The sequence below is a fragment of the Mesocricetus auratus genome, unplaced genomic scaffold (assembly GCF_017639785.1).
Source record: "Mesocricetus auratus isolate SY011 unplaced genomic scaffold, BCM_Maur_2.0 Super-Scaffold_6730, whole genome shotgun sequence".
Classification (NCBI taxonomy): domain Eukaryota; kingdom Metazoa; phylum Chordata; class Mammalia; order Rodentia; family Cricetidae; genus Mesocricetus; species Mesocricetus auratus.
The window spans coordinates 91,190,987-91,208,568 of record NW_024429184.1 but is presented as its reverse complement, the minus strand read 5'-3'; the positions used below and the strand labels follow the sequence as shown (position 1 = coordinate 91,208,568).

General features: G+C 40.4%; 1 protein-coding gene across 2 annotated transcripts in view; it reads left to right on the top strand.

Moving 5' to 3' along the window:
- The window catches only part of Wdr7 (WD repeat domain 7), a 253,422-nt gene that overhangs the window by 10,906 nt on the left and 224,934 nt on the right, over window positions 1–17,582 (top strand). For both annotated transcript variants that reach the window (XM_013116796.3, XM_005074662.4), the window contains exons 3-10: window positions 280–386; window positions 3,417–3,495; window positions 8,350–8,524; window positions 9,261–9,337; window positions 11,008–11,127; window positions 14,068–14,213; window positions 14,885–14,987; window positions 17,323–17,464. In XM_013116796.3, coding sequence (XP_012972250.1) covers window positions 280–386; window positions 3,417–3,495; window positions 8,350–8,524; window positions 9,261–9,337; window positions 11,008–11,127; window positions 14,068–14,213; window positions 14,885–14,987; window positions 17,323–17,464 — 949 coding nt within the window. The remainder of the gene's footprint in view (window positions 1–279; window positions 387–3,416; window positions 3,496–8,349; window positions 8,525–9,260; window positions 9,338–11,007; window positions 11,128–14,067; window positions 14,214–14,884; window positions 14,988–17,322; window positions 17,465–17,582) is intronic.

Below are 17,582 nucleotides of genomic sequence, written 5' to 3'. Positions count from 1 at the left end.
GTCTTTATATTGATATTGAGTACTTAACATGATTACTAATTGAAGGTTAACTTTAAAAAATTATTTACTTACGTGTTTATGTGTGATTCTTTGTGTGTATGTACACATGTTGTTGGATGTTCACAGAGAGCAGAAGCTGGAGTTACAGGCATTTGGCTGTGAGCCAAACTCAGGTAACCTGAAAGAATGGTATGTGCTTTTAATCACGCACCGTCTCTCCAGCCCCCATGGTTAACGTTTTAGTGTGTTATTTATAGCAGCATATTTTTGGATTTCTAGGTTAATCCCCGAGCACTGTTATTTGGTCACACAGCATCAATCACTTGTTTGTCAAAAGCTTGTGCTTCTGGGGACAAACAGTACACTGTGAGTGCATCTGCAAATGGGTAAGTCGTAGTCTGTTTTGTTTTGTTGTTGTTTTGTTTAGTTTGGATTTTCAAGATAGGGTTTCTCTGTGTAGCCCTGGCTATTCTGGAACTCTCTGTAGAACAGGCTAGCCTTGAACTCAGAGATTGGCCTGCCTCTGCCTCCAAGTGTTGGAATTAAAGGCGTGTGCAACTAACTACTGCCCTGTAATATTTTTTTTTATTTTCATTTTTTTTAGTCAAGTTTCTCCTTTTCCTCCTAAATTTTCATATCTTAAAAAATGTAGATTTTGGCTGGGTGTGGTGGTGTACACCTTTAATCCAATCATGTAGGAGGCAGAGTCAGGTAGATCTCTGTGAGTTTGAGGCCAGCCTGCTGAACAGAGAAATCTGCAAGCTAGCCAGGGCTCCGCAGTGAGACCTGGCTCAATAAAAGGATGCAGTATTCATTTGTCACTTCAAAACTGTGTTCATAGGGGCAGGGGAGATGACTCAGAGTTAGATGGCACTTCCTACTCTTTCAGAGGACACAAATTTCGTTCTCAACCCATGTCAGGCAACTTATGACCCCCTTTAAGTTGAACTCCAGGGGAACCAATAGCCTCTTCGTGCTTCTGTAGGCACCCACATGCATATGGCATACCACACATAAACACATAGGTAAAATATAAAAATAAATCTTAAATTGTGTGCATAGATTACCATATCTTTTATGTTTTGTAATTTTGTTTTGTTTTGTTTTGTTTTGTTTTTCGAGACAGGGTTTCTCTGTGGCTTTGGAGGCTGTCCTGGAACTCACTTGGTAGGCCAGGCTGGTCTCGAACTCACAGAGATCCGCCTGCCTCTGCCTCCCGAGTGCTGGGATTAAAGGCGTGCGCCACCAACGCCCGGCTATGTTTTGTATTTTACAACTAGCACCCATTTAGGGACACTTTTCTTCCTGTTGCCGTATTTTCTTGCACTGTGTACAGCTGAAGGAGAATGTTTGAATTATAGGGTTTTTGTTAGTTTGTTTTTTGGAGACAGGATTTCTCTGTGTAGCCCTGGCTGTTCTGGAGCTCATGTTTTAGATCAGGCTGGTCTCATACTCAAAGAGACCAGCCTCTGCCTCCTGAGTGCTGGGACTAAAGCTGTGTACCACCACAAGCGGTATGAATTATAGTTTTCTTTATTTTTTTCAAAATCCGTTTTTTGTATATTATGTACATTTGTGTTTTCCCTGCATCTATGTCTGTATTGAGGGTATTGGATCCCCTGGAACAGGAGTCCTGTACAGACAGTTGTGAGCTGCTATGTGGATGCTGGGAATTGAACCCGGGTTCTCAGGAAGAGGAACCAGTGCTCTTAACTACTGAGCCATCTCTCCAGCCCTTGAATTATAGTTTTAAGGACATACATTTCACAACTGATTTTCTGTAATACTTCATTACTTTTCTTTGCTTTGGAGAAGCTCAGAATATATTGAAAATTGAAACATGGCCATTAGTTTGCATGACATTTTTATTGAATCAGCAGGCAGCTTTGGGGCTTTTAAAAAACTCAGGGGATGCCAGCTTGTCACCAGCAGGGAGGCGGATCACCACCAAGTCTTGGCCATTGTGATGCTGGTTGTTTGTGTGCTGTTGAAGCTAATTCTGTCCCATCTCAGAATGGGTCTTGTGCTGGAGAGACAGGCAGGCCATTGAGCAGTGTCTGTGGGGCCCAGACTGGGAAGAACTGTGCAAACATTTTTGGATTTTTTTTGAAACAAGTTAGAGAACTTATAGAAATTGATATAAAGTATCTTTTCCCCCTCTATAATTTTTGGGCTGGAATTTAACTTTATTTGGAATAGGAAGAGATAACATTAAGTAAAAATATAGTACTTTTTTTGTCAATTAAAAGATGATTTGCATTGGAACACTTGTTTTCAGGTGAATGTTGATTGAAAATTGTTTCAGCATGGCACTGTGGTATATGTTTGGCATATCTGTAATCCCAGCACTCTAGGAGGAGAAGCAGGAGGATTGCTGCAAGTTAGAGGCCAGCATGGCCTCTAATACATAGTAAATTCCAGGTCAGCCTGGGCTACATCAGCCTGGGCTACATAGCAAGACTCTGTCTCAAAAACCATCTACCAAACAACACAAATATTTTTATATCATTTGAGATATAACAAAATGACACCAAAATAAAAACTCCAGTAAATATCATTATATTTTATTAATATTTTCTGTTAAATAAACCTTATTTCTTTAAAAGAAAAGGCATATTGGTACTTCTAATTTTCAGTGTATTCATTAGTTTGAAAGGTAAGGATTTTTTGGTATTCTTGCAATAAAGCTACCACGAATAAGAGCTGCAGCGATGAGCTAACCTTGGGAACCCTGTTGACCTTAGGTGATTTATGTTCTGCAGTGCTGCATGTGCAGGGTACACTGACCACACGGGGCAGTAATCGATGGCAATTTTATCTCTTCAGTGCGTGGCCCCAAGGCGGCTTCTGCTTCATTATCGTCCTTACTTTGAGCTTCAGGATGAGGGAACAACTGTCAGTTAAAGAGGTCACTATCGCCGGGCGTTGGTGGCGCATGCCTTTAATCCCAGCACTCGGGAGGCAGAGGCAGGCGGATCTCTGTGAGTTCGAGACCAGCCTGGACTACCAAGCGAGTTCCAGGACAGCCTCCAAAGCCACAGAAAAACCCTGTCTTGAAAAACCAAAAAAACAAAAACCAAAAAAAAAAAAAAAAAAAAAAAAAAAAAAAGAGGTCACTATCAGGAACCTTTGTGAAGAAGTTGGAGAGCCTCATAGAAGCTCTACTGAGAACCATTCACAAGAGTCTAGCAACCAGTGAGGAACCAGGAATGTATTTCTACTATAAGAAGGAAGTGGAGTGTTGACAGGTTGTAAATGAGGGACAGGAATGGAAAATTTGATCAGGAGCAATAATGAATGTAAACTACTTTTCTTTCTGTAATATATTAGTTTCAGTGTCAGCTTAACTCTAAGCCACTGTGACAAAGCTACTTTTGTATATTAGATTCAGACTGAGCTATTATTTTATTTTATAGAGAGATGTGCCTCTGGGATGTGAATGATGGAAGATGTATTGAATTTACAAAGTTAGCCTGCACCCATACTGGCATACAGGTTTGTGTGTATTTCTTTGGCTGAGTCAACACAGTTTATCACAAGTGTATCATTAAAACATGGTTTAAAGCATTGAACCTGTGTTTTTAATGTGAAAAAAGGTGGGGAGAGGTAATACGAGAAATGTATAATGGTAAGTACTCCTCAGAGGATGGGAGAGATGGGAAGAGGTGTGATGTTGAGGAGACCCATGGAGAAGAGTGGGGTCAGCCAGTATCACTGCTGCCTCTCTGGTTCGGGCTCTCCTGGTTACTCAGGGGAGAGCTTGTGTAAATCAGCTTTCTAGTGGGAGTGCCTCAGACAGCCCACCTGGAAAGAGACAAGGTTTATTTTGGATCATTGTTTTACGAGTTTCTAGTTCATGATGTAGCTTGTTTTTAGGCCTGTGGCAAGTGCTGGTGACAGTAGTGGAGAGTGTGTAGTAGAACAGAACTACTTAGCTTGTGGCCAGAAGGCAGAAGAGGAGGAAGAGCCTGGCATCCTACAGTACTATTTAGGGATGGTGACTTAGAAGACACCCCGCTAGGGTCTGTTTCCTAAAGTCTTCCAGTAGCATTACCCTAGGATCAAGCCATTAGTTAGTACATGGACCCTTGGGGAACCCTTACAGCAGGTTTCTGTGAGTTCCAGGCTAGCCTGGTCTACATAGTGAATTCCATCCTAACGAGGGCAGAATAATGAGTGAGACCCTGTCTAAAAGAATCCCCCAAGTCCCGCTAAAACAGCAGCAATGAAATAATAACATATGTTGTCAGCAAAAAAAAAAAAAACTTTTCTATACTAGTACAGATCTGACAAACAATGGTAAATGTTTGTAGGAGGTGGTGATTGGGTGATTTTCTATTTCTTACTCTGGCAGCAAGAACCTATAAGCTTTTTTTTTCACCAGTATTTTTAGAGCTTATACTTTTTATTTGAAAAGCATATATTGGACTTGGGAGAAAGTAAAGTCAGTAAAATTCTTGCAGGGACCTGGACTTGGTCTCCTGAACCCATGTAAAAAAGTGAACATGGTGGTACATGCTTGCAGTTGCACTGTTGATGCGGAGCCAGGGGAATCCTTGAGACTCACTGGCCAGTCAGTCTCACCTTCTTTGAGTTCCAGGCCATTGAGAAGCCTAGTCTTTAAATAAATAAATAAAGATAAATAGATAGACAGACAGGCGGATAGATGATGGTGCCTGGAGACTGGCAATGAGGTTTTCCTCTGGCCTCCATGGGCATATGCACCCATATTCTTTTGCACCTACATACACACATGTAAACACAAATTACTTTCATTTTATATTATTTTAGTTTAAGAGCTATAAGCGTCAAACTCATCATGTATAATTATGTTGACTTTAGTACATCTTTGTACTAACTTTGCAGTTTATGGTTTAAAAACTTCTGACTTATATATTAGTGAAATTATTTCTTCTGAACATATTTTAAGTACGTTTTAAGAAAATCCAATTCTGAGCCGGGCGGTGGTGGCGCACGCCTTTAATCCCAGCACTCGGGAGGCAGAGGCAGGCGGATCTCTGTGAGTTCGAGGCCGGGCTGGACCGATAGCCTCCTAAACAATACAGAGAAACCCTGTCTCGTAAAAACCAAAAAAAAAAAAAAAATTCCAATTCTGTACAAGACCGTTTAGCAGTTATATAAATAGATGCTTTTTGTCTGATTCATGAGTATTATGACAGTTTACTCTGTGCTCCTCACTCACTTAGATCCAGAAAGTGGCTACTTATTACTATTATTATTATTATTATTATTATTATTATTAGTAGTAGTAGTAGTAGTAGTAGTAGTAGTAGTAATTTTTGAGACAGGGCCTGTCTACATAGTTTTGACTTTTCTGGAATTAACTATGTACACGCAGCTGGCCTCAAACTCCCAGTGATCTGACTGCCTTTGCCTCTCAAGTACTGGGATAAAAGGAGTATGTCAAGGACTATTTTTATGTGTACAGAAATGGCCCTTGGTGACATTTTTCCTTACTGCAATTACAGGAATTATTATTAAGTATTATGTGCAGCATTTAATTTTAATATGTTGTGAGAATTTCATATATGAATTTAATCCATATTCATCTTTCATCCTACTTCTCCACTCCTAAGTTCTCCTGTGTTCCACGCCCACCTCTCAAATTCTGGTTCTCTTACTCTATAAACCGAGTCCAGTTAGTGTTACCTGTGTATACATGGGTGTAGGACCGACTGCTTGGGCATTGGCAGCCTATCAGGGGCTTGTCACTGAAGAACACTAACTCACCCTCCCCCAGGAGCTCACTGTCAGTTGGAGGTGGAGCCTTGAGAACCATTTATCCACTGGTGCTGGAATGTTGGATGGAATGGCCTTATGCAGGTTTTGTGCAGGCAATGACAGCTGTTGAGAGTGCATAGATGCAGCATCCCTATCTGTTCAGGAAATATTAGAGATGACTCTCTCTCTCTCTGTCTCTCTCTCCCTCCCTCTCTTTTTGGTTTTTCAAGACAGGGTTTCTCTGTGGCTTTAGAGGCTGTCCTGGAACTAGCTCTTGTAGACTAGCCTGGTCTGGAACTCATAGAGGTACACCTGTCTCTGCCTCCTGAATTCTGGGATTAAAGGCATGCTCTACCACTGCTTGGCGAGGCATCTCTTTTTAATGCTCAAAAAAATTGAGTCTCCATTTAGGCACCCTCCTTCCCAATATCCAAGTGTCTTAAATGCTGAATTAGCATTCAGAAAATTGATTGGGAATATAGCATTAAATAAAGCGTGGAGGTAGTTAGCCAAGCAATTCTGATAATCTATCCCTGCTCTCAGGACAGTAATCTTTGGTAACATTCTCTGAGCAATCTCTCTACATGACACTCCCCCCACCCTTGCATATGCAAGTGACAAGTGGTCCAGGAACCTTCCTTTGAGAAGTGGTGGTGTCATTTTGTTGTTCATTTGCTTTTGATCAACCTGAGAGCTAGAGACACTCCCTTGTGATGTCTACATGTTACTAGCCTTCCGGCCTTACCTTTAGAGGTTAAGGTGTCCTTTGATAATGTTTATGTATTAAAAACTTTTACTCTTTCTTATACAGGTATTGGATAATCAAGTAGAAACCCCACTGCCCACCATGTTAATGTGTGAGAGTGGGATGGAATGGGGGTGAGGACGGGCTGGATCCTGGTTTTCATAGTTGCTGTATTGCCTTCTGTGCCTTCCTTCGCTTATACTCAGCCGATCTATGTAGTTAGTAGTCTAGGGAGGTCGTCACCGTTAACAAATCCTCCGTGAGAACTGTTCCAGCAGAATCAGTGTTTGTGATGCTGAAGGAAGTCAGGCCCTCAGTACCTTCTTGACCTTGCTTTGGTGGTGGTTCTTCCTCTGCTCTTCAGTGAGAATTTAACTCTGATTATCATGTGTGGACACCAATCACCTCCATTTCCTATTCACTGCATTACTAAATTTCCTTGTTGCTGGGAGCGAGGAGGGGGGACGGGGACGGGGGGGACGGGGACGGGGGGGACGGGGGATCTGCCAAGAAGCAATTTAGGGAGGAAGGATTTGTTTCAGTTACAGCTCATGTGGATACAATCTGTCCTGTTCAGAAGGCATGGCTGCCGAGATAGAGGTGGCTGCACGTGGCTTCTCCACGTGGGCTTCTACAGCTAGGAAGCAGAGAGAGATGAACGCCCATGCTCAGTTTGGTTCTCAGCCCATGTGCTGGTTCCACCCACATTAAGGTGGGTCTTCCTAGCAGATTAACCCAGTATAGAAACTCCCTCCCAAATTCAACAGTATGTTGAATGCCTAGATGGTTTGTGCTGGCTACTTTTATGTCAACTTGGTACAAGCTAGTTATCTGAAAGGGGGAAACCTCAGCTGAGAAAATGCCCCTTAAGCCATAAGGTCCAGTGGTAGGACATATTTTTAATTAGTGACTGATGGGGAAGGGCCCAGCCCCTTTTGGGTGAGACTATCCCTGGGCGGGGGCCCTGGGTTCTATAAAAAAGCATATGGAACAAGCCAGGGGAAGCAAGCCAGTAAGCCACATGCCCCTCCCCACTGTGGCCTCTGGGTCAGCTCCTGCCTCCAGCTTCCTGCCCTGCTTGAGTTCCTACCCTCACTGCTTTTATATGGAAGTGTGAGTGAAATAAAGCTTTTCCTCCCAAATTGCTTTTGGTCATGGTGTTTCATCACAGCAATAGTAACCCTAAGCAATAGTAACCCTAAGTAAGACGTGATTCAGGGTTCTGTGAAATGGGTGGTGTTAGTCCTCACATCTGCCTGTTCCTATTATTTAGAATTCATATTAATTTCATGACTCACACAAGCTTCCTTTTAAAATTTGATTTGTTAAGCTAATTTTATTGGGGTGTTTCATTAATTCAGAAGTCCTGACTTAAGGCTTATGTGGTAATGCGTGACCTTACTTCTGGTACTCTGGTGGTAGAGGGGCTCTGTGAGTTTGATGCCATGTCATGTCATTATGGTGTATGTCGAGAGTTCTAGGCCAGCCAGAACTACATTGTGAGTGAGACCTTGTACCAAAAACAAAACAGACAGACAAACAAAACCCTCAACCAACCAAACACAAAACCAAAAACGAGCCACCCATCTCCCCATGAAAATTATAAAAGTTTGCTTTGAAAGGTAGAGATAAAGATAAAAAGATGATTTTTTTTGCCTTGAGTATGTGACATGAGGAAATGAATATTTTTCTTTAAATTTTGGAGAAGATTAATATAATCTGACATGGATGTGCCCATATGAAATTCCTGGAGTAATTTGGTGCTTAGAAGGATATCATAATATATTTAATGAATGCACATTAGTCAAGTAGCCTAACTGAAGCAGTACATTAAAATATATTTTTTTAAAATTTGGATTTAGTTCTACCAATTGTCTGTTGGAAATCAGCAAGAGGGAAGACTTTTATGTCATGGACATTACCCTGAAATCCTCGTTGTGGATGCTACCAGCCTTGAGGTGTTGTATTCTTTGGTATCAAAGATATCACCAGATTGGGTTAGCTCCATGAGTATCATCCGCTCTCACCGGACACAAGGTCAGTATATTATGCCCTTTGCCAAGTTGAATATCTTCTTATTCTTTAATTCACTTGAAGTTCTATAAATTGTCAAAGTTAACAAATTTGCTTATATTCTTTTTTAGTTAAAGATTTATTTATTATGTATACATTGCTCTGCCTGCATGCATGCCTGTAGGCCGCTTATATTCTTGTATGTAAGAGATATTTATTCCAATAATTTGTGATCCTTCACAAAGTAGTTTTGGCTGTATTAGTATTTAAACTCACAGTGTTAGATTATCTTTACTTTGTGGTGGATCACAAGGCTTTAGGAAGCTTTAGCTTATGTGGATAGTTTTCTCAAGTGCAGAGGCAGAGTTAGAATGGTTAGGGGTGGGGTGGTGATAAGACCTGTAGCTTCATGTGTGTTTTTCTGGATTCTGGTTTTATCTTCTGCCAAGAGGTACCATTTCTCAGGGAGAGAGTGGAAAGTGAAGAGATAAAATTTAATGAATTTCTGTAACTGTATGGTTATACTTGGTAAGTATTACTGTTTTTCCTCATTTCTTTTGTAGCCTTTCATTGAAACCATGAGGAAAAGAAAAATTTTTTTTCCAGAAAAGAACAGTAATGTCAACGTTGAATTTATATTGTTCTTAGCACAGGGAGTTACGTTTTCTACTTGTTGTTTAAGTTCATGAGAGCAGGCTGTTTAATGATAGAAAGGAGCATGCTATGTTTAACTTGGGTTTCTTGTCCCTTCCTGGTTTAGAGGACACTGTGGTAGCGCTTTCTGTGACAGGCATCCTGAAGGTGTGGATTGTCACCTCTGAAACTGGTGGGATGCAGGTGAGATGGACAGTGATTTCTCTTTCTTATTTTTATAATTTAAACCTTTAGTGGTCACATGTTCCTCACTTTGTTCTTAAAGAAAAAAAATGTTTCTATTGAAATGATAGATATATCATCCAGAATAGGAAGAAGAGAAACATAAGAGTTATTTTCCTCTGGTTTTTGTTTAGATTAAAAGTTAGAAAGTAGCTTTCTTGAATGAAAGAAACAAACAAGCCACACATTTTTGTTACTTTTGCATCCTGTGACAAAATAGTGACAGAATACCTGATGGAAGCCATTTAAGGGAAGAAGGACTTACTTTAGTTCATGATTTCAGAAACTTTAGTAGAGTTCCTGGCTTGGCTGACTCTGGTGGCATATCATTGCAGGAGTGTGTAGAGGGCGAGGAGCCTCTCTCTTCACCTGATGGCAGCCAGGTGACACAGTAAGGAAGGGACTTAGTGTATTTCCAAAGACATGCCTGCAGTGAGCACCTAAAGTGTCCAAAGCCTTTCAGTATGTCAGCACGGGGTGGGCGAGTAGGGTTTAACACTTGGTCCTGTGGAGACATTTCATGTTCAAATACCAGCATCATCAAAAAAGCATGTAAAGGCATCTCTTAGTCTCATTTCATAGTACTATGGTCTAGAATAATTATTTATGACAAGAAAGCTCGATCAACTTTCTGACAACACTGGACCCTTCACTTCAGCTAGAGGAACATTAAGTATTGAAGTTGGAAAAAACTGGAGGAAGAACCAGCCAGTTTTGTTTTTCCTTTTTAACTCAAGTATATACAACCATAGGATTACTACAAAATTCCATTATCTGCCAGTTTCCAGTGAAGATGTTCTGAATGTTAGGGCTTAAATATTGGGCATCTTTGTAGCAAAGACATTTTGCCCAGCTGTTTTTTTTTTGTTTGTTTGTTTGTTTTCCTGAGACAGATTTTCTCTGTGTAGCTCTGATTGCATTGGAACTCACAATGTAGAGCAGGCTGGCCTCAAACTCACAGAGCTCCATCTGCCTCTGCCTCCCCAGTGTTGGGATTAAAAGCGTGCACCACTACCCAGCCTTGGCCAGCTGTTTTTTTTTTTTTTTTTTTGTTTTTGTTTTGTTTTGTTTTGTTTTGTTTTGGTTTTTACGAGACAGGGTTTCTCTGTATTGTTTTGGAGGCTGTTGGACTAGCTAGGCCTCGAACTCACAGAGATCTGCCTGCCTCTGTGGGATTAAAGGCGTGTGCCACCACCGCCCGGCGCCCAGCTATTTTTAAGAGTATATTTTTTATAGCTGTTACTGCCTTGGCTTTCCAGGGATCTAAAACAATGAACGTATCACATGGTGCTTTTCTTTCCTGGTGGCATCTTTTATCATTTTGTAATGACTTTAATTAATACATGTTATTCTTAAGATTTTATGAATCTCTCCCTCTCCCTCTCCCTCTCCCTCTCCCTCTCCCTCTCCCTCTCCCTCTCCCTCTCCCTCTCCCTCTCCCTCTCCCTCTCCCTCTCCCTCTCCCTCTCCCTCTCCCTCTCCCTCTCCCTCTCCCTCTCCCTCTCCCTCTCCCTCTCCCTCTCCCTCTCCCTCTCCCTCTCCCTCTCCCTCTCCCTCTCCCTCTCCCTCTCCCTCTCCCTCTCCCTCTCCCTCTCTCTCTCTCTCTCTCTCTCTCTCTCTCTCTCTTTCAGGATACTGAGCCAATATTTGAGGAGGAATCAAAACCAATTTATTGTCAGAATTGCCAAAGCATCTCTTTTTGCGCATTCACACAGAGGTCACTTTTGGTTGTATGCGCCAAATACTGGAGGGTAAGCTGAATACATAAATACAATGTTGCCTTTTTATTCTTCATGATGAAGTCTAGTTTACCAGATTTTCCAAGATAACCCCAAGGATGTACTTGGTACAAGACTGTCAGTCATTTGGGACTCCTGTTTGGCTCTGATGTTTCTTGAGGACTTGGGACTTAATTCCATGTAGCTGGCTTTTGTTGTCGTTCTACTCTGTGTAATGAATGATTTAATGACTATATTTTGTTGATCTTAATTTCTACTTTTTATTATTTCAGTTATTGTGTACAATGTGAGTGATGGTAATGAGGTCTCTGTAGGCTGGACATTTCTCTTTGTAGTGTGTTACTAAACCTGAATAATGCATTTATTTCTACCTTTCACTGCGCTTCTAGGAACACAAAATAAGCTCTAGAAACTGTCAGAAAATGTAGCCCGTACTGAAGGGAGGAGGGTGTTAGGTGGGCACATCCGGGAAGCCGCCTACTGGGGTAGGAATAGTTGCTTTTCCTAACTTAAAACAATATTTATTTTTGTATATGGATGCTTTGGCTGCATGTACATCTGTGTACCTACCATGTGTGTGCCTGGTGCTCATGGAGGCCAGAAGAAGGTATTGGATCACTTGGAAGTGGAGTTAACAGATGGTTTTGAACTATCATTTGGGTGCTGGGAATTGGACCAGGATCCTCTGAAAGAACATCCAGTGTTTTTTAAAAAACATTTTATTTATTCTTTGTGTCTTTTACATCATGCCTCCCAATCCCATCTGTCTCCCCCTCCCCACCAATAAAATTTAAGTGGCAAAAGAAAAGGAAGAAGGAGAAAATCTGGTGATGGAAGCTGTTGTGTGGTACAGTGAGTTGCACAGTAAACCTCTATCCATACATTTTTACTACAGGCATTCATCACAAAGAATCACTGGATCATTTATCTGCTTTGAGACCCCTGATCTCTGCTACACCATTAACATTGGGCCCCCACTATGACTCTTGCTGGTTATTCTGTTGTTGCCCTGTGTCTGGAGATTCTGCAGCCATGATGGGTCCACAGGACTGATCTCCCACCCTTACCCCCACCCCCATGCTCCAGCAGATCACAAATGGGGTAGATGTTGGGGTGAACCAACATATAACCCTGGTTTGGGGCCTGGGTAGTTGCTTGGTTGGTCAGCCCACCAGCTCTCCCCTTCATTACTAGGGATTGCTCTCCAGCAAAGCTCTGGCAGTGATGAGCAAGGGGCGGGGGTAGTTCTCTGGCTTTCACAACCTCAGGGTCAGTTTTCCCACACCTACCCCTTCAGGGTCAGCTCTACTGTGCTGCCTAGGTCAGGTGTAGGGGGCTGCAGGTGGTGGGGGGCAGGACCTGAACCTCAGGGATAGCTCACCCACCTGCCTGAGGTGTTGATGAGTCAGGGTGGGGGCATCTCTTCCTTGCCCATGCTACCTCAAGACATGCTCACAACTTTGGGGCTGGGCCTCCAGTGTTTTTAACGGCTGAGCCAGTTAAAAAGATAATTAAGTCATCCAGAAAGTTTTGTAATTTGAAATATTCTGATTATTGGACCTCAGCCTTGCAGTGTTGCTGAGGATGAACATCAAACTTCTGACCCTCTTGCCTGCACCTGAGTACTGGGATAGTCTTTGAAGATGTGGTTTACTTAGTGTGGGGGATGGAATGCAGGGGTCTCATGCATGCTAGGCAAGCACTCCACTGAGTTATATTCCTAGCCGAAGGTCATTTTCTCTGAGTAAAATAAAAGACTGTGCCACTGATTGAATTTCACTCCCCTTGAGCAAACTTTAGAATGTGCTTTTATCAAATATTGGAAATATTGGAAGTGTTAGAAAGAACTGGTCTGGGGCTGGAGAGATGGCTCAGAGGTTAAGAGCACCAACTGCTCTTCCAGAGGTCCTGAGTTCAATTCCCAGCAACCACATGGTGGCTCACAACCATCTGTAATGAGATCTGGTGCCCTCTTCTGGCCTGCAGGGATACATGCAGACAGAATGTTGTATTCATAATAAATAAATAAATCTTTAAAAAAAAAAAAGAACTGGTCTGCTAGGAAATATAAGCTCAGGGTTTTTATACCTTCCAGTTGTATCACATACTGATACATAACTTTTTTTTTTTTTTTTTTTTGAGGCTGAGTCTCAGTAAGCAGCCCTGGCTGGCCTGCAACTCCTATGCATACCAGACTGGCCTCAAACTCACAGGGATCCACTTGCCTTTCCTAAGATTCAAGGTGTGCACCACCATACCCAGCTTCTGATGCATGACTTTGAATAAATATCACTAGTGTCAACTGTATCACTTTCCTGTCCTTCAGTGGGTCTACGGGTCACATGAGATAATTTTAAAGGTACCTGTAAACTTGATGTTGCCTTGCATAAGTAAGCCTATGCAAGGTTTTGCTGTTCCTGGTGAAATTATAGCAACTTGGCCTTCTCCTACAGAACTATTGAATATTAAAATGAAGTCTGTTAACGTCCTATTCATAATATTTTAAAACACTGATGAAACAGAGCCAAGCAAGTTAATTCTCCTGGTTAGAAAATATTATAACATCAGAGTATATGGTCAGAAATGTTAGCAGACATAGAACTAAATCATGATGAGTATTCTAGAGGGTTGAGTACCTAGTGTTTGCCTTTATCCATTGTGTGCTTCTTCCCTCAGCATGGAAAAGATGAGGATTTCTGTTCCTATGTTGGGAACATACCTGCTGCACTTGTACTAGTCCACTTTCAGCAAGAGGTCACCCATAGCTGCGACCTGTGGAAGATGGCTGCCTTAGATCTCACTGACAAAATGACCTCCTCTACTGAGTCACATTGTAAAAGCCTGAGTTTGTTAAATATATTTTTAGAAGTTTCTTCCAGATGAAATGTTATTTTATCAAACTATTGAAAGAAGCTGTAGTAAACTGAAAATGTGAATTTCGTTTTCTCCTAGGTATTTGATGCTGGAGACTACTCCCTGTTGTGTTCGGGTCCTAGTGAAAACGGACAGACATGGACTGGAGGGGACTTTGTGTCTGCAGACAAAGTCATCATTTGGACTGAAAATGGGCAGAGTTACATTTACCAACTCCCTGCCAGGTATGAAATAGATAGGCTTAGTCAAATGTAAAGAATTCGGAATCTGAGCCTTAACTCTACAGTATAGATTTTTATATATTGTAAATAATTCAGAATGTCTTAAGGTCCTCCCTATATAATCCACATTTAACTTTTAGGCACAAAAACAGCTACATTTTTTACATTTATTTGCACGAATGCGTGCACAGGTGTGAATGCACATACCACTGTGCATGTATGCAGGTCAACTCATGGGCCTCAGTTCTCTCCTTCCATCTTGTAGGTTCCAAGTATTAAACTCAGGTTGTCAGGCTTGCCAGCAAGCTCTTACCTGTGAGACCTCTCAAAGAATTTTTAAGTTTTTTAATCCCTACTTATATTAATTTAAACTAAAAAAAAATCCTAGTTTTGTTCATTATAGTAAACCCTTGGAATACAATATTTCATATAATTTATTATATATGAAATGATATTTCATGATATATATGGAGAGACAGACAGATAGACAGACAGACAGACAGGGTCTCAGTATGAGTTCTGGCTGTTCTAGAACTCACTATGTAGACCAGGCTGGCCTTAAACACACGTCTATCTACCTGTGTCTGCCTCCAAGGGTTGGGACTAAAGATGTGCAGCACCATGCTTGGCCCTCATATCAGAATTTTAAGGGGATACTTACTTTCCTATTTCAGTTGCCTTCCAGCTAGTGATTCATTCCGCAGTGACGTGGGGAAAGCAGTTGAAAATTTAATTCCTCCTGTGCAACATAGCCTCTTGGATCAAAAAGATAAAGAGGTAAAGTTCTTTAGGTATCATTTATAATTGATGGATACATTGATGGTGTCTAGACTTTGGAAAGATTCAATAACATCTAGCAGGGTGTTAGATTTTGCAAAAAAAATTTGATATGATCAGTTATAAGCATATTTCAAAATTTTCAGATTTTAACAATATATAATATAACTATTAAATAGGACCTGCTTTTATCTAAGAATACAAGTGATCTTATCTTGATTATGTACTGGATACATAAATATGATTCTTTTATTAATATGGCTTATAAAATCGTATTTTTTGATTTTTAAAATGAAATTCATATTGACAGTTAAAGCACAGTGAAGACAGTCTCTGAAGGACAAGGGCGATTATGTGCTAATGCTGACTAATGCTCTTGGTTACTTAGGTCACACATTGCACTCTCTCCAAAATCAATGGTGATTCATATAAGTGGGTATTAAAAATGAAAATTGAAAATTTTTCGGTATTAAAATAGTAACTTACTATGTTTTCAAAAAGCCTTTGTATTGTCTGTTTATATTTGAATGCAGGACCTGGAGCGATCTCTCAGTGTTTAAGAGCATTGGCTGCTCTTCCAAAGGATTTAGGTTCAATTCCCAGCTTCCACATGGTGGCTCCTAACTGAAATAACTTTAGTTCTAGGGGAACCAATACCCTTTTCTGGTCTCTATGGCAGCAGACAAAAGACTCATATACATAAAAAACTGAAATGCAGTAACACTTATATTGTTTTTTCTACGCTGATCTCTGGGAGTAGTAAGAAAGAAGCTTTGTTTGGGGAGAAAGGTTTTCTATACTTTGTTCTGGTTTTGGGTTCCCGTTTTATCATTCTGAACCTTATGTCCCACCCATCAGTGGTGAGTGTAGGGATGATGAGCTCGTCACTCTGAACCTTATGTACCACCTTCCAATCGAGAGTGTAGGAATGAATGTAGGAATGAGGAGCTCATCTTCTGAACCTCATGTTCCACCATCAATGGGGAATGTAGGGATGATGAGTTCATCATTCTGAATCTCATATCCCTCCCATCAATGGAGAGTGTAGGGATGATGAGCTCATCATTCTGAACCTCAAGTCCCACCCATCAATGGAGAACGGAGGATAAGAAGAAGGGAATGGAATTCTTTCTATGAATATTTTGAACATAGAGTTTGTACATCGAGGTGTATTTCAAAATTCTGTATAAATTATTTGCTTTCTACTTTCTTGAACTCCTCCTTGCTACTGTCCAGCTCAGTTTGTCACTTCCGGCTAAACTGATAGTGGTGTGTTTGAAAAAAACCTGCATTAATAAAACAAAATATAACATACCATGTTAGTTAGATACCTTATTGCTGTGACAAGATACTTAACAAAAGCAGTGTAAGGACATAAGGGTTTGCTTTACTCATAATTTGAGGACGCAGTCCATTATGATGGGGACATCTTAGAGACAGGAGCGTAAAGCAGCTCGGTACATTGCTTCCATATCCAGAAATGCTGGTAGTCAGAATCCCCTCTGCTTTATGCACTCCTGACCTAGCCCATGGAATGGTGCTGGTGCTTCCAGAATGGGTCTTCTCACTTGTGCTAACCAAATCTAGAAGATCCTTTGCACATGTGTTCAGAGCTCCCATCTTTCCTGAGTCTAGATACTGCCAAGTTGATAACCATTAACCATCATATAATTTTTCTTTAACTGCCACCTCTCTAGTATATGCTAGTGTATTTTAAATTGAAATGTATGAATGATATGGTGAGAGACACTGATACATTGAAATATGATATCGGTGATTATAGCTGCTATAGCAACTCCCTTTGTAATTTTAATTAAAGTCATCAAACACAATTTGCCGAGTCAATTTAGTGTTGCTTATGAGTCAGTGTTCTTTATCATTGTTACATATATATGCATATATAAATACAATCTGCAGAGTCTGTTTGTTGTTGCTTATGTATAGAACTCTTAATTTTTGGTCTTTTATGTAGAGACTTCTTTTTGGTTAAGAATGACCTAATTTCTATACTAATTATTTGACAATAAGTAAGTAAATTACCCTGTGATTGGTAACCAGTTTTTATGAAGTTGTATAGACGACTATAAAGATTAGTTCAGAGAAGAGCTTTAAATATAGTTTTTCATTCCTTTAGTGTTTATGTTGTACTGCAGTTGACATGAATATTAACACTATTAAGCTACATGCAAATATATTGAATAATCATGTTATAAGCACTTTTAGAACTGGGATATAAATCAAAGCATCAAACACTTTTATCTGAACACATATTAATCTATAAAACATTTAATTCCAAATACAGCTAAAGACTATTTATTTATTTATTTTTTGGCAGTTGGTAATTTGTCCTCCTGTTACTCGGTTCTTCTATGGATGCAAGGAATATTTGCATAAGCTATTAATTCAGGGCGATTCTTCTGGAAGGTTAAATATTTGGAACATATCAGACATAGCTGATAGACAGGAAGGCGATCAAGGTAATATTAAATCTTGTGCATTAAATTCATAATTCCTTTATAAAATATTTTGAATCTTAACAAAATTAAAAATATTTACGTATCATTTTCTTCTAAGAATTATATTTGATGAAAGTAA